Source organism: Diabrotica undecimpunctata, chromosome 8 (genome assembly GCF_040954645.1).
Source record: "Diabrotica undecimpunctata isolate CICGRU chromosome 8, icDiaUnde3, whole genome shotgun sequence".
NCBI lineage: Eukaryota > Metazoa > Arthropoda > Insecta > Coleoptera > Chrysomelidae > Diabrotica > Diabrotica undecimpunctata.
This window is the reverse complement of record NC_092810.1, coordinates 81,016,052-81,039,851: the sequence shown is the minus strand read 5'-3', so window position 1 is coordinate 81,039,851 and position 23,800 is coordinate 81,016,052. Positions and strand designations below refer to the sequence as shown.

Here is a 23,800-nt window from a genome sequence, read left to right as displayed (position 1 = left end):
AATAATGTTTACTAGAGTAGGACAATTAATCAAAGTCCGTTATTGAATGCTTGGTGTTACTTTATTAACGGTTCATTCATATTTCTCTTTTCTTGTGTGCTTTTTTTGTATTGGTTATTTAAATATATTTTTGCGATTTAGTTTATACAAGAGTAATATTAAAAACACTTGACACATTAGTGTAATCTTGCCTATCTTTGAATTGAGCCATTAAAGATTTTTCTTATTTAGTATTGTATTAAATTATTTAAAATAAAAAAAAAATGTTACCATTATATTCTTTACAGTTTAAATATAGGCCTTTAGAATTTTTTCGTTGTACATATTTTGACGAAGATTCAATTGATAGTGTCAACATGTGTATATTCCAATTAGATACATTTATGATTGTTACAAAATTAAAATGAAAGTTTATGAAATAAAATACAAAATGTGGTCAATATTAATTAAATAGTTGTACACAGCTTTACTGCAGTTTTATTTCTTAGAATGTTGATACTTTAAGGCCAAAAACAGATAGAATAAGTCATGATAAATAAGTGGATATATAATAGAGATAACTTTCTAAGTGTGGCACAAACTGATCCCTAGATGAGAGAGTATAGGTTAAGATGGTTAAAATACATTCAAAGCAGAAATTATAATCACCGAATATGAAGAATCGATTCTGTGAGTGAAACTAAAGAAGATACGATGGAAGGTGCTTAAAAAATATATTTTCTATGGATGAAGGCAAAGATAACTATACCAATAACACCACGTTTTAATGTACTTTTTTAGTACCTGATGGTACTAAAATATTCATCAGAGATAGGCATTATATATATATATATCTATATATATATATATATATATATATATATATATATATATATATATATATATATATATATATATATATATATATATATATATATATATATATATATATATAATCGGGATCACTACTTCCGGAAATCAACAGACGAATAAAACAAGCGTGGTCAGCATTCGGACGAAATTCCATAGTCTTCAAGTCCAAAATGCCACTATACCTCAAGAAGAGAGTATTTGATCAATGCATATTACCCGTCTTGACATATGGATGTGAAACTTGGATATTAAAGAGAGAAATAACGTCGAAACTCCAAGTAACTCAAAGAGCAATGGAAAGATGTATGCTAGGGATAACAAAGAGGGATCGTAAAAGAATTGAATGGATAAGGAGGCAAACCCAGGTGACTGATGTAATCCAAAGAATAAAATCCCTGAAATGGCAATGGGCAGGACATATGGCAAGAAGAACAGATAACAGATGGACCACTAGAACAACTATGTGGTACCCCAGGAACGCTAAGAGACCAAAGGGGCGCCCAAATCTCAGATGGGATTATGATATTAGAAAATTAACAGGAACAACGTGGTCTCGAATAGCACAAGATAGAAAAATATGGGCGCAAATGAGCGCAAATTATTAGAACAACGTATAACTAAGACATCGTCGAATAATAATAAGAACATAAAATAACATTGAAATAAGGGAGGCTGCACCGTAATTGGAAACGGTTGATAAAGCTGCACATGATGATGATGATGATATATATATATATATATATATATATATATATATATATATATATATATATATATATATATATATATATATATATATATATATATATATATATATATATATATATATATATATGAAAATTACTGAGTTCTCGGGAAGAACCGCGTTGAGAATTCAAACTGGGTGAGAACCTCCAAAATGGGTGCCGAAACGTCGAGTTTTAAATTCTCAACGCGGTTCTTCCCGAGAACTCCGTTATTTTCATTTATCTGACCGCGGAAACTTATCCGAACATTTTATTCGCCTCTACGGGGACGAATTTTTTATCCTTACGAAATCTTTTTCTAATCTTCTAACACGCAAATACCGTCTTCTCTATGATCTTGCTTTTCTTAAATCATGTCGTGACCATCAAGTCATTCCAAAATCTTTACAAGTTAAACATCACACCAAATCTTCATCAATTTCCAAAATTCTTAGAGCCACTGGTTTTTCGCTTCTTAGAAATTTAATTCATTCCACCCGACGCAACTTAGATACAACAAATTCCCAACTTCTTAAAACCTACAATGACATCCACTCTTTCAATATCCATCCATTATTATGGGACACTTTCGATCGTCTTTCTCACCAAAAAGCCCAACACATTTCTGACAACAAAACCCAAACCCAGAAACGCAAACTGGACCAACTCATCTCTCAGCAAAATCCACCGCCCATTTCAAATCAACAACCTTCTACTGTTGTTCACAATTTCTCAGATATTCACATATCCGATTCAGCTACCAAAGCTCTGTCAAAAGGCTTCAATTTCTCTGTCACTCCTCTTTCCATTCCAACTGAGAAAATTATTTATCAAACTGAAGAAGCTATTTCCCATCTTCCTTCCGACCAAGCCGAAGTTGCCAGACAAGATGTCGCCAGAATTCTCCGTACTTCCAAACCCCAACCTTCAAATATCAGTCTTTCAGAAAGACGTGCCCTCAAAGAACTTTACAACAACCCTGACATCGTCATCCTTCCGGCCGACAAAGGTAATGCCACCGTCATTCTCAACTCTTCTAACTATTTCGACAAAATGTCCGAACTTCTGAATTCCACAGAATACAAACTTGTCCCAAATGATCCAACCACATATCTAGAAAAAACGACCAAATCCATTATAAATAAGTCTACTCTACCTCCAGACCTCAAAAAATCTCTTATACCCAGAGAAAAATCATCCCGAATTCCAAAGATATACGGCCTTCCAAAAATCCATAAGCCCAAATGTTCCCCTAAGACCCATCGTCAGTGCATACAACTGTCCCACTCAGAAATTGGCAAAACATCTCGCTTCATCCTTACAACCATTAGCCGAAAACGCCTCGTCCTTTGTCAAAAACTCTTTTCATTTCATTGATCTTCTGAAAAACTTTTCTATTTCACCCTCAGACATACTAGTCAATTTTGACATTGTTTCTTTATTCACCAACATTCCCATCGATGAAACCATTTCCATCTTGGACTCTAAACATCAAATTCCCCAAGACACATTATCTCTTATAAAACATTGCATGTCTAATACATATTTCACGTTCCAAAATCATTTCTATCGTCAAATCAAAGGTGCCCCAATGGGATCGCCCCTCTCTCCCGTAATAGCAGATATCTACATAGAACATTTCGAAACAGTAGCCTTGTCCTCATCAAGTCTCAAACCCGCCTGCTGGTTACGGTACGTTGATGACACCTTTGTCATTTGGCCCCATGGTAAAGACACATTAGATCTCTTCCTCTCCCACCTGAATGGAATACATCCCAGCATTCAATTCACGATGGAAGTTGAGTCTGAAGCGTCTTTGCCATTCCTTGATGTTCTTATTCAGAAAAATCCACTTCACAGTTTTTCCTATTCCGTGTACCAGAAACCCACTCATACAAACCGCTATCTCAATGCCCAGTCACATCATCACCCCCTTAATTCAGTCATCAACACTCTTATTTCCCGTTCCATAAGACTTAGCGACAACAATCACAGGTCATCCGAAATCAATTCAATAAGACAAACACTCCTACAAAACGGCTACCACAAAACCCAAATCAATAGAAGCATTCAAAAACTTCTAAACCCCATTCCATCCAAAAAAGAAACCTTGCCGCCGGATCAACCCAAAATCTTTCTACCTTTCATTAAAGGTGTTACTGACAAGATCAGTAGAACTCTTATCCCTCTTAATATCAAAACCATCTTCACCACTACAAATTGTCCAATCTCTTCAGATCCGTAAAAGACCAAATCCCCAATGAAGACCATGGTGTCTACGAGATACCTTGTTCCAGTTGCCCACGTTCATACGTAGGACAGTCAAACCGACGAATCCATAACCGTATTTACGAACATTCTCTATCAGTCAAACATTCCGATACCACTTCAGCCCTAGCCCAACATCATATTCAGACAGGCCACAAAAGAGATTTCGAAAAAGCAAAAACCATCGCTCCCATCCGCTCATTAAAAGCGAGAATCATTCGTGAAGCTATCGAAATCGAAAAATGGGCTAACAGCTTGAACACGCGCGATGACGCGAAACAATTGCCGGCAACATGGCGACCCCTGCTTCAGCGACCTCCCGCCCACACCGGTCAGGCCACGTCAGTTCAGACCACGTCAGCGCATACCGTTCCCGCGCATACAGCGAGTATAAAAGCAGCCACACAGGGTAAGACCGGTTGTCACTCGACACTGAGGAGCAGGCAGATTGAGACCTCAGTGCCGAGAGACAGTTCTTGCAATATAGAACACGATACTGGTACGTCTCGAGTGAGGGGAGTAGGCAGATTGAGACCCCGAACTCGAACCGAACCGTATCACTCTTGATAATGGCTCCAAAATGGGTGCCGAAACGTCGAGTTTTAAATTCTCAACGCGGTTCTTCCCGAGAACTCAGTAATTTTCATTTATCTGACCGCGGAAACTTATCCGAACATATATATATATATATATATATATATATATATATATATATATATATATATATATATATATATATATATATATATATATATATAAAATATAAAATATAAAATATTTCAAAGTTCAAAAACATTAAAATAATTCAGATAAGTAGGATAATATCCAACAAACATTTCCAAGAAGGAAAGTTATTAAATTCTTGGATTACCTGTACTAAACAAAATGTAAGCTTTGCATAAATTATTTCTTTGTTATACTTGAGTGACCCGCATAATTTTAAGTGAAATCCAAAGACAATTGAAATACATTAATGCAGTGATTAAAGACAATAGAAGGGATTATAGAAAGAGGTTTTTGTTAGTTTTTAAGAATTATAGAAAATATTATTTGTAAATAAGTTTTAGGAAATTTTATAATTATAGGTAAAAATTTGTTTGTTATCGAAATGAAAAAATGGGGGAATTGTGACGAGTTTTGATTGGCGGAGATTGAAAAAGGTGGGATAAGTATGTAGGAATAAGTTTAGCGAGATTGAGGAGAGAGAAGAGAGAATCAGTTGGTTTCCAAGTCTGGAAGACGAAGAGTGATTGTTCTCTGGCGGTTCCTGAAATGTAGCAAGCAGTAGTGTTGAATGTTAGTGAGTTTTTGTGGAGTTAGTGTATCTGACAGAAGCTGAAGCAGCAAAATATTGTAAGTCATATTTCTCTACTTATATTCCAAGAGTCACTGTTCAGGCCAACGAGAGATTCAGTTTATCGTAAAGAGAAGATATTCCAAGAGTCATTTTTCACTCGGGCCAACGAGAGATTCAGTTTATCGAGAGGAGAAAGGCTATCATCATAATTTGAATGATTTGTGCTTTTGAAGGAGATCATTAAGGACGATATACTTGCAACAATCTGTGTAAGATTGCTGATTACATAGAGAGTGGTTGAGAGGAGATAATATAGTCTACAAGGAACAAGGATTTGGACCACTCATCATCAGAGAGAGATATTTTGTTTCTGCAGTTTTTTTTCTTTTATTGATAACACAATTTTTACACGTAATTTAGAAAGGATATAAATATTTTGATTAGGAGAGTTAGAATAGTTTGGGATTTTGAGATTTCAATTAATATTGTTTGTACCATTAATTTTGATTGTTCACGTACGGAGAACAAAATTTTGAGAATCCTAATATGAGATTTGTTTATTGAAAACTTTTGAGTGTGAATTATTTCATTATTTTTATTTCAATATATAGTGTTAGATCATATGTGTTTTTTATTATTCCGGTATTCTCTGGACCTTACCTTTCACATGTAATAGCATAGATATTGAAGCACGAATTTAACCCTGAGATAAAAGAATTAAAATTGTGATAGAGTAATAATCATATCATTTAAATAATTTTAATTAATCAAAAAAATTAATTAGCTAATTATTGCTTGGCGCACCAAGACTTTAAATATCACAATAACTGGCTTCCAAAACGTGGGGCTTGAAAATATCGCAGCTTTACATTTGAAGGAAGGGAAAGAGATCTGGAATAAGTACAGGTGATCCAGAGATAAAAACATATAACATTGAGGAAATTTGAATTTGAAAGTATTTTGACAATTTTTCCAGGGAATATAAATTTGATTTATTGATTGATCGTAGTTAGTGGATATTTACTGCTATTGAATTATTTGATTTTATTTTCTTTACCAATCGTACATTTGATATTTATTTTGAATTATTTGAATTTTACTGATTGCATATTTGATATTTGTCGTGAAAATTTAATACATTTGGGGAGAAATATTGTCGTGTTCTGAAACATATAGAGAGTTGCAAAATTTCACATTTGGCGGAAAAAAAAACAGTAACAGAAAGAAACAACATGTCGACCACAAGGAGTCAAAGCAAAATGCAAGAAAGGAAGGAGGATAACAGAGAAGAGGAAACAATTGTTGAAGAAGGATCGGATAATGAAGGAAATGTTACAATAGTTGAGGAGAAAAAAGAATTATCAGGAATAGAGAAAATATTACAACTAATGCAATTACAGACACAACAAATACAAGAGAATCAAAGGGAAACAGAACAAACAATAGAGAAAAACCAACAAGAAACATCACTAAAAATGGATAGAAATCAACAAGAAACAAAACAAACAATAGAACTAAATAACAGAAATATAGAGCAGCGTTTGGAAAACTATGAACAAAAATTAGAAGAAAATGATAAAAAAATGGAAAAGCGTTTGGACAAATATGAAAATGAGGTAAAAGTCTGTTTAGAAAAAGTCAGAGAAGAAACAGAGAGGAAACTAGAGATGCAGAGAGAAGAAATAGAAACTAAAATGAAAGATATTAAAACTGTACAGAAAAAGGAATTAGAACAGTTAGAAACAAAATTTGAAATGGCTTTACAAGAAGACAAGAAAGAAATAGAAAAACAAATTGAGGATATCAGAAAACAACGAGAGATGGGAGACAGGAGAGAAGTACTCATCCAAAGTCCGGGTGACATAAAAATACAGTTTGGCGGGGATATTCGGAAAACACACCCAGTACCGTTTTTTAAAAATTTGAAAACCAAATTACAACATATTAGATATTTTGACGATTGCAAAGAAACAATTAGAAACCATTTGAAAGAAGGAGCAGCGTTATGGTATGAAAGCAAGGAAGATGAGTTTGAAAATTGGACAGATTTTGAAAATAAATTTCTCAACTATTTCTGGGGGAAAAATAAACAGAGAGAAATCAACCAAGAGCTACAGAATGGAAAATATCACGAAAAAATGGGAATATCTGAAGAAAGATATGCTTTGCAGATATATAACAATTCAAAATATCTAGAATACAAATATTCTACCGAACAGCTGGTAGAAATGATCAGCAGACATTTTGAGGAAACGTTGGAAGATCACGTGATTTTGAGAAACTATCAAGATATTGATAGTTTGTGCCAATTCCTTCAATTAAAAGAAGCGAAAAGAAAAGAAATGAGAAATAGAAGACAACATGACCAATATAATGGACCGGAAAGAAGGTATTCATCAAATTATGACCAGAGAAACCGACATCCCAGATCAACAAACGAATATAGGCCGAGAAATTACAATAATTACAATAGACAACAAAATTACGATAACCGGAATGATACACAAAATAGAACAAATGAAAATCACAACAGGAATAGAGATGCACAAAATCCTCCGAATAGGAATACTAACGAACAAAGGGACGATAGAAATAACCAGAGCTTCCAACAACAAAATAGAAGGGAGATGAATCATGTAGCAATAGGAAACGAAAGACAAATTTCTAATTCTAATCTAATATTTTTAGACGCATTTATAAAACATAAAGCGATTAAAATTGTGATTGATTCTGGCTCGGAGATATCGCTAATCAATAAAAAACTAGTAAAAGAATTAAATTTGGACAGATTTGTGTATAAGATTCCTAGGGTTGATTTAGTGGGTGCAAACAATAAAAATTTGACGACAGTAAACGAAGGTTTGGGAGTACAGATAAGAGTGGGAAACAAATTCCATATTATGAAATGTGTGGTGATTGAAGATTTAAATCATGATATGATAGCGGGAATTGATGAATTGAGGAAAAAAGATATCACCATAAATTTTTCGGAAAATAAACTGGAAATCAGAGCAGAACCAGACAACACAGGAGAAGAAAAGCAAACAGATAGGAAAACAAATTCTGGAAGGATCAATGCACAGGAAAAACGCAAAGAAATCGATATGACTGTAGAGGATAAACCGAAAGTACAAGAACAAGATCTAACAGAAGAGAAAAAGAGAAGGAAGAAAAACAAGAAGAGTTCGAAAAGAAAGCAGGAAAATAAGATGAAGACCAGAGAAAAACAGGAAATAGAAGGTACAGAAGAATTGTTGGCAACCGACGATAAAACAGAATGGAAGCAGGAAGAAAAAGAAGGTATCATCAGAGAAATGAAAGGAATAGAAACATGGTGCTCGGAATACCAAAGGGAATTAGAGGATAAAAAGAAAACAGAAAAAAAAATGGCACTTGATGGACGAGAATCCAGAATTTTGTGAAGAAGTATTATGGACAGTGAACACATGTGAACAAAAGGAGGATGAAAGAAAAATAAATTGTGGAGAAAACATGGGAAAGAAAATAGAGAAGATTTTAGGAAACCATGGAGATTTTGTTAATGAAGTAAACCGAGTGGCTAAAAATTATGAACTTTCTTTTAAGGGAAAATACTTGGAAAAATTTAAAACGAAAATATATCCAATCCCGTATAAAGACAGGCAATATACGGGGTATTTTAACATTCACGACATTTATCAGTATCATAAGTAGATTTTAATAACATAGTGAAATAATTTGATCCTAGAAAACTTTTGTCATTTTTAAAATTTAACAAAGAGTTTTCGGCAGATCAAATGGCGGGGATTTGTTATGATATGTAAAATCAAGAAAATATTGGGTTGATTAAAATATTTCAAAGTTCAAAAACATTAAAATAATTCAGATAAGTAGGATAATATCCAACAAACATTTCCAAGAAGGAAAGTTATTAAATTCTTGGATTACCTGTACTAAACAAAATGTAAGCTTTGCATAAATTATTTCTTTGTTATACTTGAGTGACCCGCATAATTTTAAGTGAAATCCAAAGACAATTGAAATACATTAATGCAGTGATTAAAGACAATAGAAGGGATTATAGAAAGAGGTTTTTGTTAGTTTTTAAGAATTATAGAAAATATTATTTGTAAATAAGTTTTAGGAAATTTTATAATTATAGGTAAAAATTTGTTTGTTATCGAAATGAAAAAATGGGGGAATTGTGACGAGTTTTGATTGGCGGAGATTGAAAAAGGTGGGATAAGTATGTAGGAAAAAGTTTAGCGAGATTGAGGAGAGAGAAGAGAGAATCAGTTGGTTTCCAAGTCTGGAAGACGAAGAGTGATTGTTCTCTGGCGGTTCCTGAAATGTAGCAAGCAGTAGTGTTGAATGTTAGTGAGTTTTTGTGGAGTTAGTGTATCTGACAGAAGCTGAAGCAGCAAAATATTGTAAGTCATATTTCTCTACTTATATTCTAAGAGTCACTGTTCAGGCCAACGAGAGATTCAGTTTATCGTAAAGAGAAGATATTCCAAGAGTCATTTTTCACTCGGGCCAACGAGAGATTCAGTTTATCGAGAGGAGAAAGGCTATCATAATTTGAATGATTTGTGCTTTTGAAGGAGATCATTAAGGACGATATACTTGCAACAATCTGTGTAAGATTGCTGATTACATAGAGAGCGGTTGAGAGGAGATAATATAGTCTACAAGGAACAAGGATTTGGACCACTCATCATCAGAGAGAGATATTTTGTTTCTGCAGTTTTTTTTCTTTTATTGATAACACAATTTTTACACGTAATTTAGAAAGGATATAAATATTTTGATTAGGAGAGTTAGAATAGTTTGGGATTTTGAGATTTCAATTAATATTGTTTGTACCATTAATTTTGATTGTTCACGTACGGAGAACAAAATTTTGAGAATCCTAATATGAGATTTGTTTATTGAAAACTTTGAGTGTGAATTATTTCATTATTTTTATTTCAATATATAGTGTTAGATCATATGTGTTTTTTATTATTCCGGTATTCTCTGGACCTTACCTTTCACATGTAATAGCATAGATATTGAAGCACGAATTTAACCCTGAGATAAAAGAATTAAAATTGTGATAGAGTAATAATCATATCATTTAAATAATTTTAATTAATCAAAAAAATTAATTAGCTAATTATTGCTTGGCGCACCAAGACTTTAAATATCACAAAATTTATATATTGATTAAAACACGACATACCCAAACCTGTATATATATATATATATATATATACATCCCGATATCCTTTTGAACTCTTTTCACGTTGCAGTAATTTAGCATCACCAAGAATTGCTATCATTTTCTATTTATAAATTGTGTATGTTCGTTTAGGGCACCTTTGTAGGCTTAGTACTGTTGTCGGTTTTTCAATATTCCGATTTTTTTTATATATTTAATTTTTTACATCAAACCTACGTTTTAACATCGAGCGGTAAAATCACTGTATTTGGCATCATTTTAGAGCCAACAGATGTTGCCGGTATTAATCCTTAAATAATATTTTAGATACCTAAATATCGATCGGTTTTGGGTCAAGTTCGAATAACGACATTGAAACTACCTGCTCACAAGTTGCAGTCTCAACAGGTTTTTTTCTTCGTTTAGATGTTATATTTATTCAACCTAGATATTTTTGCCCAGAGAATCGTGTAGGGGAATATTTTACATAAATTTCAATTTACAACCTGTTTAGTCGAAGCTATCGATGAATAGTTTGAGATAAATATTATGGTTTTATTGGATTAAGGCCTTAATTATTGGTTATGATTGTGTTAATGTTTGAAATTTTGATTTCCATTCCGGAAATCGTTCTCAAAAAACGTTTTTCTGTACAAAATGTTTACACATTTTGTACAGAATGTAATGTGCACATAATTAGTACAATAAACAAAGTTATTGTAAAATAATAGTGGAAATCAAAATGTTAAATATTAGTTAATTAAAAATGTAATTTTCATCTCAATAACGACCAATAATTGTGGCTTAATCACATAAAAAAATAATATTTGACTTTGACCATGCCATAAGAAAGTAGTTCACGGAACCTCGCTAAATAGTTTAAAAAATCTTATACAGAAATTTAAATTCTAAATAGTATGAGGGGTAGCTGACGAAAAATTCGAGACGTACAGTTGATTTTGCTTTGTTTTTTTAAACAATCTTAAAAGGCAAAAAAAAAATTTTTTGCTTATAAAACGTTTTTTATACATTCTAATGAAAAATAATTCAAATAAAAGTTGTAGACCATAAAAAGTTTTTTATGTAGAGAACTACCAAATTTAAATACATAAATAATTGATATAATTCCAAAAAACCGTAAACTCTAAGATATTATGTTTGTAGTAATTTATAAATGTTAATAACTTTGTTTTTTGCCTAACGACAGGTAATATAGCTACTTGAAATTATGGCAATTGATGAGTTATTAAAGTGTGCTAAATATCAAGCAGATCAAAAAATATTTTACAATTTATTCAATTTGTTTATGACAGAACGCGATTATTCAAACAACTGTACTTGTCCAAACAGTAGGACTCTACAATCATCGCCAGCTAACTTGGCGAGAGAGTACGCACAACGTCACAGAGAAATAAATTATGTTTACGCCCTATGATTCATCCTATTGGTTTACTATTTCTGATAAGTATATTCAGTAGCGTAGCGGTATAGATCAAATAATTATTACACAATTAAAAAAGTAATATTTTTCGCAAGCTTTAATATATTATTAGAAAGATGAAATTGTAATTTTGTTTTATTCAATTTAAATAGTAAGCCATTGTTTATACAACAGTTTATAATATTTATTTAACTTAGTAAACAAATTATAAAATATTGACTGAATTTAATTCACAAATCTACTTTGATATTGGGTTTCAAATTAAATGGAGGATATTGTATAAATAAATGCAACACAGTAATTATTTAATTTTAATATTTTGGTTTTATTATAACACTAAAACAAGTACCCGTGTTGAAAAGTGGTATCTATTTGAAAATTAATTGATTGTTAATAATTTTCTTCATCTTCATCTTCGGAAGAAGAAAACTCTGTACTGGAAGAGTCACTGTCAAGATTTATAATAATTGGAGCTATTTGCGTGGCGTTATCAGCAACTATCTCGCTGTCCATATACTCATCTTCCTTCTTAATGACATGGTAACATCGTTTTCTCCACTCATTTGCATCAATATTAGTGAATTCTTCCTCGGCGAGTTTTTGTACGTCAGTTAGCTTAAATGTAACGTTTTTCTGCCTTATATTATTTTTGACTGTCGCCCATATTAGTTCGATAGGGTTTAGGTCAGGATGGTAAGGAGGTAAACGTAAAGGAATATGGCCATGCGCACGTAGAATTTCGTCGAATTTGTATTTTACATGATGAGGTTTATGATATTTAATTATTTCATACAGTTCAGGTTTTAAAGCACTAGGTGTAAATGAAATATTTTTCTGCATTAACCATTCTATCATTTGATTTTTGTTTGAGTTTGATGTAGGCGCCCGCTCCAACTGAATGCTGTGATAAGGTGCGTTATCAAAAACTAATACCGAGTTAGCAGGTAAATTAGGTAATAAATGTTCTTGTAACCACTTTCCATAGTTGTCTGAATTCATTTCAGAGTGGTAATCCCCTGATTTTGAACCTGATTTAAAGATTAATAACCCATTTTTTATGAATCCCATATCCCCACCGGCATGCACTATTATTAGTCGTTGACCTTTGGAAATATTTGAAAATAACCCCTTGGTTGATTCGTCAGTCCAGTTCTTTGAAGAAGTATGACCGCTGTGTAAGTAGGTCTCGTCAACATACACGATTGGCCTATTTTGACTCCGAAAATATTTGATTTGCCTCAGATATTTTATTCTCAAAGCTCTTATTGCACTTTTTTCTACAAGCACTTTTCGGTTGTTTTCGGTTTTCCTCCAACGAAATTGCATTTTGCGTAGAAGTCGCCTTAAAGATGTTTGTGAAATTGTGATATCCAAATCGTTGTGAATTTTTTGTTTTAATTTTTTTACCGTAACCCGACATTTTTCTGTTTTATAAAAATCGTAAATTATTCTGCGAATGTCGCTTATTTGGTATTCCGGCAAATCTATGATTGATCTACTGACTCGTTTTTTGCCTGGACTGGAAAAATGGACTCTGCCGGTATTTTTCAAAGAACATTTTGCCTCGCTTGTTATTCTTTCGATTGTTCTGATGGAAATGCCTGTAAAAGAATTAGTAACTATAGTGATTTATTTTATCTAGGATGTAGGTGTATAAAAATGTCTATATTTACTGCCATATCGAAAGACAGTACACAATATATTACACTAGTCCTAACTAATTTAACGCCCGCTTTCATAATCAGTCATTAGGAGAAAGTCATGAATTTAATGGGTTTTAAATACCAAATTTTAAATACTGAGAAATATTTGACCTGTTTTGCTATTTAACTGTATTATACAAATACTTATGTCATTAGCAAGTAATATTTTTTTGAATTTGACGTAATCTATTAATGTCTTTTTAATCGTAAACAAATTATACAGGTCGAGGTAATGGATTTCGGGAACAGCTATGACCTTGAACATTTCACATAAACTTGTGTACTAAATAGGCGTAATGCATAGCTCTTGTCAAAATCCAATACATTAATAATACATATCTTCGATTCTAAAATATTGTAAAAGACTTTAAAGAGTCTGAGTAAGAAAAGAGATATTTAGTTATATTCTTTGTGGCATTTTCAAGGTCATAGCTGTTCCCAAAATCCATTAACTCTAGGTATTATTTCAAAATTATTATTTACATTTTACATGTTTTTACACTAAATAAGTAAATATTATAATGTCTCGAATGTCTTTTAGTAAAATCTACGTGAAATAACAACTTCGACTATAGTGAGGGAAATACCTGTGGGATTATGACATACTCTTCCAAACGTAGGCAAACAATTATTTTGTTGAGGAAATTACACCCGTGGAGGATAATATTTGCTCTCGTATATTCGACAAACTGTTATGCAATAATCTGGAATGCCGACACAAAATCAACCAAATCCTCCACTATGTTTTGTTTTTAAACCAGGAGGAGTAAACTAAAAAGTTTCACAGCCAAGAAAGTCGCTAGAAAATTCTGCAAATATATTATATCTTCTTTTTGGGTTGATCATGACGGCCTTCGACGGTAATCCATAAATATTATAGCATTATAAAATTATTAAAGGTAAAAAAAAATTAAAGGTAAATTTGAATTACTTCTCCTGGTTTAAAAACAAGCCATAGGTTTGTCAACAAATCATAGGTTTGTTTGTTTGTCATAGGTTTTTTTTCATAGGTAAAATAGGGCATTGAAAATACTGTACGAAAAGGGAAACCCGAAATTTTGCAAATATACATGTATCATATTGTAGCTTGCTGTGAGGTGTGTAATCAGCAAAAAACCTAAGAAACTATCCACGTGATTAATTTTTCTGTATTTTATGTGTAATAGAATTGTGCTGAACTCTGGATCATTTTTTGTAAAATAACGAATAATTTAAATTTTTTGTAAGTGTGGTAAGCTGTCAACATTATTATGTATGTCAAATATTCACCTATTTTTGATCTATTTTAATTTAATACAAGGTAGACATAAACAAACAAAATATTTCCACCAGTGGGAAGAAAATGCCTTATAAATAGAAATAGAACTATTGTGTTTTAAAAATAATATATAATTAAAATGAAATAAAAATATAGAGTTATTTTTGGTCCAAATAGACCACCGTAGTGCGGTTTTTTTATTATTTAGAAGTCGTCTAATTAAAATTAATTTATTGTAAGTACAAACTTACCTGTTGCTTTAGCTGTATTTTCTTTCACAGTTTTTAGGGTCTCTGCTTCGAGTTTAATATTTTTGAAATAATTAAACACATTAAATATAATCTCCCGAGATTGTCCACTGATAACAGAATTATTCTTTCTACTATTTTTCAACGCCATCGTTAGAAATTGTCACAAATACACTTAACTATCCGAAATAATAAGAAGTCTGAAAAATAATAGCTGCAAATCACTTAAGTGTTACGCACCTGATAACTGGGAGGATACTAAAGACCACCACCTAAGCCACTAAGCAATTTTGGGTTTGTGCGCACCGCCAAGTTAACTGGCGATGACAGTACAAGTATTTTGTAACTTGCAATCGATTCTTTGCGCTTTCAGTTTTAGGGTATATTAAAAAAACTTTAACATATTATTAAATTTTTTATTAAAAACCAGTTTGAATAGGGGACTTTTTAGTTTTTAGACCACTTCATGTTTTTTCAGTTTCTTTGACAAGTGAGGATTGTCTATTCGCTTATTTCTTAATATGGGCTATGAGCAATTATCTAGTCAAGTCAACACTATTATAGAAATTACCCATATTTTTCCAGTAGTCATTCAAACGGTTCATCTTAATTGTCCCCATATGGAACATAAGTCCGAGAAAAGTCTTAAATTCTGTTTGTGTTGTCTCTTTCCAAAACGCAATTCTCGATTTTTCTGAACGACTTTCTGCAAATATTTCGTCAGAGTCAATCAGAGTCACTTCCACCATTCATTTAATCTACATCCTCCTCGCCAGATGCTTCTAACAATGATTGTAATTCAGCAGTGGTCAATCTACGTTTATGTTCACATCTAGCTTTTTTAGATGTCGAAGGCATATTATTTACATCCATCTTTTTATAAATACTATAACTCACTTTTACGGAGGTAATTAACAATAAAAACGTTCTACTAGAAACTATCAACTTACGACTTCCAATACTATAAGGCCACTTGAGGTACAATACGTTTTTACTCAATAATAGTTCCTGTATAAGTAAAATTGTTTTTTAGCGTGCTTCATTGAAGCACACTAGACATATTCCAGTTTTGCCATCACATTCTTCAGAGTATGTCTTAACTTTTTTAACTTTTCTATCGTCCTTTCTACTAGTCATGCTTCTTCTTAAAATTTTGTTACATCTTGTACACTTTCTTCTCTTTGTATTATCTACATCGCTTTGCCTGAGATGGTATTTTTGGGTGTAACTGGTCGTGAGGGTTACAACATTTCTTTATTTGCAAATGCCTTCGCGAACTCCAGTCTGAACTCAAGGATAGGTTGTCGCTTTTTTTACGTTTTCTATTATTTAGCAACTAAGCATTGACTACTGCGGTATTAAATATTAATTCCACTGCCACTTTCCGGTACCACTTCAGAATTTTACGTATTGGGCTTTGGTAAGAAGCCACTTGATCACTAAAATCAACACTCTTTTTCACCAAGTTATAATCGAGAATAGTTTGTGGTTTTAGTACTTGTGTATAATTTTTCTTTTCATTGGATTAAATCAAGATACAACTATTATGTTTAAATGTTGTAAGGATTAAAACTGGTCTTTTGTCGACCCATTTGATTACTTGTAAAATCAATAATGGGGTTAAGTTTCATCGTGAGTAACTGGTTGCAACTTTTTTAATCGAGATTTTGGTTTTACATGTTTTTATAGTAAAACATCTGCACATGAATAATTCGTTTCTTGAACAATGATTTCAATTCATCGACCAATATTCTAAAATCAGGTTTTATTACGTCGTCCGGAATATTATAAACTGGTTCTCTTTCACAAAGCATTGAAAATATGGTTTACATTCTATATTTAGAAAAATCTTTTACTGCAACTCTTGTTCGACCTAAACTAAATTAATACACAAAACAAATTAATCTATTTTTTTTTTATAGAAATGCAGATTCCTGTCGGATTTTTATCAGTGCGGCATGAGTCGGTGTCTCGTATATCCGGACCTCTTATCGCATTACAAACATAATTCTTAATTAGCAGTGCGGTACAAGATACATTTAGGTCGTATAATCTTAAAGCCGTAATAAGACCATAAGACCGTATGTTATAAATAAATATATTCCTGTAAGAATTATCTTGAAAGATGAAAAAAATACAATAAAAAAGTGCAATATTAAGTGTTATTTAAAAAATAATCAAGTCATTTACGGGCGTACAGTTAAAAACAAAAGTTTTCAGTGTTCTATTGCTTGATTATTATTATCTGGTATTCTGAAAATGTTGACATTTTTTCCTGGTCTGATCTTCCTCAACTAACGTCATCTTTCTTAATTGGTGGGTTGTATTGTTCAGGTCTCTTTAAGTGTTTTTGTTGCTATCCATAGTGAATGATCTTCTTTAGACAATGTACTAATGTAGTGTTCAAATGTGGCATTGCGTGTATCATGTAGCGCTGATCTTAATTGTCTGATTATCTACCTCTTGCTCTTCATTTTTCCACTATTAGTTGTATAATATAATTCGGAGTGTTATTTGTGTTTTCTTGATTTGTAATTGTTAATCGTGTAGCTCCATATGAAATAGTAGAAGATGAAAACGGCAGCATATTCATCCATAAAAAAAGGAAACGCGATAAAGATGTCTGAAACAACTGTTTTATGTTATAAGAGAAGAAATAGTCCGAAATTACCAAACAGGTGAACAGGGCACTATAAAGAGGAAGTAGAATTGCTATGAAACAGCTTGAATGGGGAAAAGGAGTAAGCTTAGACCAAATACTAGCAGGAATTATTCAACTGTGGAAAAAAATTAAATGGATAACAATATTCACTCCATTTACAGAAAAGGCGGTGACCCGCAAACATTTTAAGAACTTCTTTAATAGCCTCCAGTCAACAATTTCCTAATCATGTTTAAAAAACGTACGGAATGCACTGTATATACTAACCCAAGTCGTCAACATACTTGTTGTTGAAGTTATGTATTACGATCAACTTAAAGGTTATGCACAGGCATGCACATGCGGGAGAAAACAGATTTGTCATACCGTTACATTGTGTCACATTTTAACGTTGAATATTTTAAGGTCTCCTTTGGGTTATAAAACGAATGATCGACTTTTTTTCGCACAGATCCCTGCTATGTAACTTTACAAAGCGAGTCGTTTGCTGGGTATTAAAGAACCGTCTATGGGCAACATATAATTTTACTGTTATTTATAAGTTATCTGTCATTCTATTTGTTAAATCCTATCTCATTCTCATCACAGCGTCAAGAAGCAGTAAATGTGTGCCCTGAACGGGAGGCATATGTCTAACAGTGAACGTTGGAGATTTTTCGAGTTTATCATATCTTCAGAGAGGTGCCTCTCCTATCGGAGATTGGATATCATTAGGGCGATTCTAATTTTATTTACTGCTGGTTTGAATAATTCGTTAGTGGTACAGCCAAACCACTCTCTTAAATTTCTCATCCAGGACATTCTTCTAAGGCCTGGATTTCTGCGTCCTTGGATTTTTCCTTGCATTATATTTTGTAGGAATGTGTACTTTTGTCCTCTCATCAGGTGGCCAAACTATTCAAGTTTTCTCTTTTTTATATTCAGTATAACTTCTGGATCGTTATTTATTCTGCGTATTACCTCTTCATTTGTAATTTTATCCACCCAACTTATTTTTAGTATACGGTGGTAGCACCACATCTCAAAGCTTTCAAGATTTTTAACATTCGTCTGTTTAAGAGTCCATGCCTCAATAACCGTAAAGCAAAGTACTGAATACATACTAAGTAGTTAACTAAAAGTGGACGTATGCAAAGAGATGTATGACGTAATCGTATGGTATTCGCTAATAATCCTGTCACGTAATATGCCACACACTTCTGTGCGTTAATTCGTTTTATTGCTGCCAGTTTAAGGTGTTATTAGATGCCGCCATGTTTAATTTCTCTCCACCATCGTATTATCTCCGTTAAATCCTATCATTTTAGGCTTCATATGTCATGATTAGACCTATAGTACCGGAGATACGCAACTAAGGCTCTTTTGACATAACATATATAGGAGCAAAGATATATACCTAAGGTTCTTTTGGTGTTGATGTATTTATTTTCTACGTCGTAGTATTCTATTGGTTAAATGGTACCATTTGAGGTACTGTACGTCACGATTGGACTAATAGGATCGAAGATACATAACTAAGGCCCTTTTGCCAGGCTACTCTATTTAATTTTTATATCTCATTGTATTCTATTAGTTAAATTCTATCATTTAAGGTACGAATCGTCACGATTGGACTAATAGGACCGCAGATACATAACTAAGGCCCTTTTGACAAGCTGATGTATTTTATTTTTCTATCTTATTGTATTCGATTGGTTAAATCCTATCATTTGAGGTACTGTCCGTCACGATTGGGCCACTAAAAATGAAGATACGTAACTAAGGCTCTTTTGACGTGATGCTGTGTTTGATTTCTATGTCATTGTATTCTATTGGTTACGTGCTATCATTTGAGGTATCGTACGCCACGATTGGACTAATAGGACCGAAGATACATAACTAAGGCCATTTTGACATGCTACTGCATTTAATTTTTATACCTCATTGTATTTTATTTGTCAAATCCTTTCATTTGAGGTACTGCACGTCATGATTGGACTAATAGAACTAAAGATACACAACTAAGGCCCTTTTGACATTGTTCTACATTTGCTTTTTCTATCCCATTGTATTATTTATATTAAATCCTATCATTAGAGGTACTATACGTCACGATTGGACTAATAGGACCGAAGATACGTGACTACGGCCCTTTGGGCATGTTGCTGTATTTAACTTTTTTATTTCATTGTTTTCAATTGGTTAAATCCTGTCATTTGAGATACTGTACGTCACGATTGGACTTATAGAAACGAAGATATATAATTAAGGCCTTTTTGACATGCTGCTATATTTAATTTTTCTGACTTATTGTATTTTATTGGTTAAATCCTATCATTTGAGAGGCTGTACGTCGCGACTGGACGAATTGGAGCGAAGATACAATAGGTAGTTGCAATATATCATAACCCGTTACTTTTAACCAAACATTATGCCAGAATGATTTGTGGATGAAAAAAATATATATATTCTTAAATTTACTATTTCGTTGTGGGTAATATTATATTCAACAGCGATGCCAAATTTCTGATGCTAAAATGATTGATAATGAAAGTGGGATATACATTTTCATGTATATAATGGCAGCGAGTAAACGGTAAAACCCTGAACTAAATATATATAATATTTTCACTGTACCATCATTTTAGACTCAAACATTTTCTGGAATAAACTTATATAACTCAGTAAGAGATAAAAAGAGAAAGCGGATATTTTAAAATACCAATACGGTATCAAAACTCTAATCAATGAGATGGTTAAAATTCTTGTAACAAGTACGGGAAAACAGTTATTAAGGTCTTGTAAAGTAGCGTCGATATACAGATGCTACTTTGCAAGACGATGCTAAATTGATGGTAAAAGCATAATGTATCGATGCGAAAATGATAGTAGGATGTATATATATATATATATATATATATATATATATATATATATATATATATATATATATATATATATACAGGTTTGGGTATGTGGTGTTTTAATCAAATCAATTTACTATAGTTTAGCATAAGATTATTTATTTTAGTGTAGGGTTGGACTCATTATTGGACAAACTAGTAAGCAAAGTAAAGAATATCTTCTTCACAATATGAAAAATAAAATTTTATTTATTAAAATAAAATAGTTTTTTCACAATATTACAGTGAAACCTTATGTTATAATGAAACATATAGAGTGAAATCTTTAGATAATAGTCTAGGTATTACAAGTGATGGGCACAGTCTTCTTCTAAACAGTCACAAACAACTTCCTCCTCTTCTTCAGGTCCATCTACATTTGGAGCAACAATAATGTTTTTGTACCAGAGAAGGCTTTCAATGTCTTGCCAGTTTGCATCAAAAAGAATAGTTAACATTTCGTTCACATCCTTCTTTTTTGCTGCGCTTACGGGTTGAACTAAATGAATTTCTTCAAGAGGATTTTCCAGTATTTTTTCCAAGTCGTGTGTTGCTTTAGAAGGCTGTATTTGTGTAGCTCTGGTTCAAACTGGTAGAATTCATTGCCTTTAACCCATACCTCTAATTTTTTCTTTCACAACTTTCTCAATGAAAATTCTTTTTGTGTCACTGATTTTGGGTAAGTGTTTTAAATAATTATTAGCAAGTGACTTTACATCCTTCAGAGACCAATCTGTTCCAAGTATCTTCACAGTTCCAACTTTTTTATATTTATCAATAAGAGTAGGTTGTTTCCGCAACAATTTCTCGGCTCTTCCAAAAACCCTATTGACTGGTAAAAAAGAATGGCCCCTGACAGAGAAATTAATAGTAATATGTGTCAAGGTGCCTTCGTGAGCTACTAAAAAGTACATTAAAGTATGAAGCGCATGATTGTTTTTGTTCTGACCTGTACATCCATCACAAAACAATCTCAGGTGGGTCAGATCTGTAAGGTCGTCAGATTGAAGATAAGTAAGAAGAGCAGAAGCTACTTCGGTTGAACCGCGCCCTGCGTGCTCTTCGGTCCAGATATAAAAGTATGGGGTGTTGTCATTTTTAATATCTGTTACACAAACATCGTAAAGACTTAATTGTCTGGCATAAAAAGTATGTTGAACAAGCGTTCGAGAAAGTGGTTGCACCTGCTGCATGTCAAAGCATAAAGTTTTCTATTTTTCTTTGGTTTCTTTCATTAGGTTATAGAAACACTTGGCCCTTTTCTTGTGTATTCTTTTTTCCGTAAAAAGTATCTGCTTTTAAGTTCCTGTAGCATTTTTAATTTTATAGTCCATCATGGCACAGTACCCACAGACGTCAGATGCCGGAGATTTGAAACCAACATTGAACTCTTCGCAGAACATTTTACGAAACATTGATAACTTTACTTGGAGTTGGGGATTATCATGTGAAGTTTTCGTATTGAAAGATCACTACTTAAATATACTCTTTTTGATTTGTTGCGGTTGTAGTGACTTTCAGTAACTTTTAAATTTCCAATAAACTGGTGAAGCACCTTCTTCTTAACTAGTGATCTTTGGCTTATTCTATCACCTCTGTTATCTTCTAGTTCTTGGTTAGTTTTTAGTTTTGATACAAGTCGTTGCACTCTTTCTGATGTAAACTGAGTAAGGTCCAAAAAGAAAGATTTACACACAGTTACGCTACCCCCAGAAGTAAGAGGAAATCGGTAGGTAACGGAAGTCGATTTTGTTTTGGATTTTGCTTGTTGTAAACCTAGGCCTAAGCAAGATTGTCGGGACCTCCGACGTTGAACGTTTTTTGTTATTATGAACCTCCCAACTAATTGGTCCTGAAAAAGTTTTTCGGGTTTCGAATAAAGTGTCTTCCGAAATGCACCTGCATCACTAGGCCGAACTGCACAATATTTAAAAGCTTTACCTTTATGTAAGCAACCTATGAACATACAACCACCAGCAGGAGCAGCGTATCTCTTTTCCTTAAGAAGTTGACGTTATGTAACTGTCTTTTGTCTTTTTCGTGATCTAGAACTTATTCTTCCAACTGATTCTAATTCACTATCTAACTCATAATTTCACTCAATTAAGCACAAACCAACATTAAATTATAATTTTCCTCTGAAACTAACCTGTTAAGATTGTGTACTGTCAACAATAACAATCAAATCAAAACCATGTATTTAATTCACGTGATAGGAATACTTACTCCTCTATGGCTGAATAGAAATTGTGGGGTTTTGCTATAACCGTCACACATCAGATGTGGGGTTTTGCTTTAAACACCTACTTTTAAATTAATATTACAACTGGAAATGTGGGTTTTTGATTGGTAATAAACATGACAGGCAATTAAAATGACGAATTAGAAACTACACTTATTAAAAAAAAAAAGGTTGGACATGTGGGGTTATGAAAATTACCTCCTCATATATATATATATATATATATATATATATATATATATATATATATATAGATACAATTAGGGTTTATAGAAAATAATTTATAAGTTATATACTAGTGATAGTTGATTTATATACAAAATTTATTAAACTATATCCCTGCTCGAGAACAAATGTTAAAACATTAAAATTATATATTAATCAATTTTTCGAGGAAATAGGACCATTTAGAAATTGCATAATAGATAATGCTACATATTTTAACAACCAAAAATTTCGGACATTTTGTGAGAAAAAGGGAATCAACATTCATTTGACAAGTATCAGACATCCTCAGGCAAATCCTGCAGAAAGATATATTAAAGAAGTTATAAAATATTTAAGGATACTGTGCCAAAATCAACACGAAACTTGGCAGCAACATATACCACAAGTAGAGTATTTTTTAAATAATACACATAATTTGAATACAGAGGAAGTACCAGAATATTTAATGTTTGGCCATATAGGAAACAGAAAGTGGATTAGTGAATATAATCAGGATATGTTAGAACAAGTAATGCAGAAAGTGAATAACCGAATTAGGAGGAAAGCTGAAAAATATATCAGAAGACAAAATCGAAATATAAAAAAACCAATCACATTTCAAAAAGGAGACCTAGTGTTAATTCGTTCACTTAGAAAAAGTAATGTTAAAGAAAACCGTTGTAAGAAATTACAACCAATGTTTGAAGGTCCATATACAATTGAAAATCAGAATGGACTAAATAGTTATGTGTTAATAGATGCAGAGAACAGACTAAGAGGCATATTTCATATCAACGACATTTTTCAATATCATGAAGAGATTGAATAATGAT

General features: G+C 32.5%; 1 protein-coding gene across 1 annotated transcript; it reads right to left on the bottom strand.

The window, feature by feature from the left end:
* Positions 1 to 11,560: 11,560 nt before the first annotated feature.
* On the bottom strand, positions 11,561 to 15,544 carry LOC140447714 (uncharacterized). Its single transcript, XM_072540521.1, has 2 exons — positions 14,978 to 15,544; positions 11,561 to 13,366 (listed from the first exon to the last, which is right to left on the bottom strand). Exons 1-2 carry the CDS (start codon positions 15,123 to 15,125, stop codon positions 12,156 to 12,158), a joined length of 1,359 nt encoding a protein of 452 aa, XP_072396622.1. The 5' UTR covers positions 15,126 to 15,544; the 3' UTR covers positions 11,561 to 12,155.
* Positions 15,545 to 23,800: the final 8,256 nt, after the last annotated feature.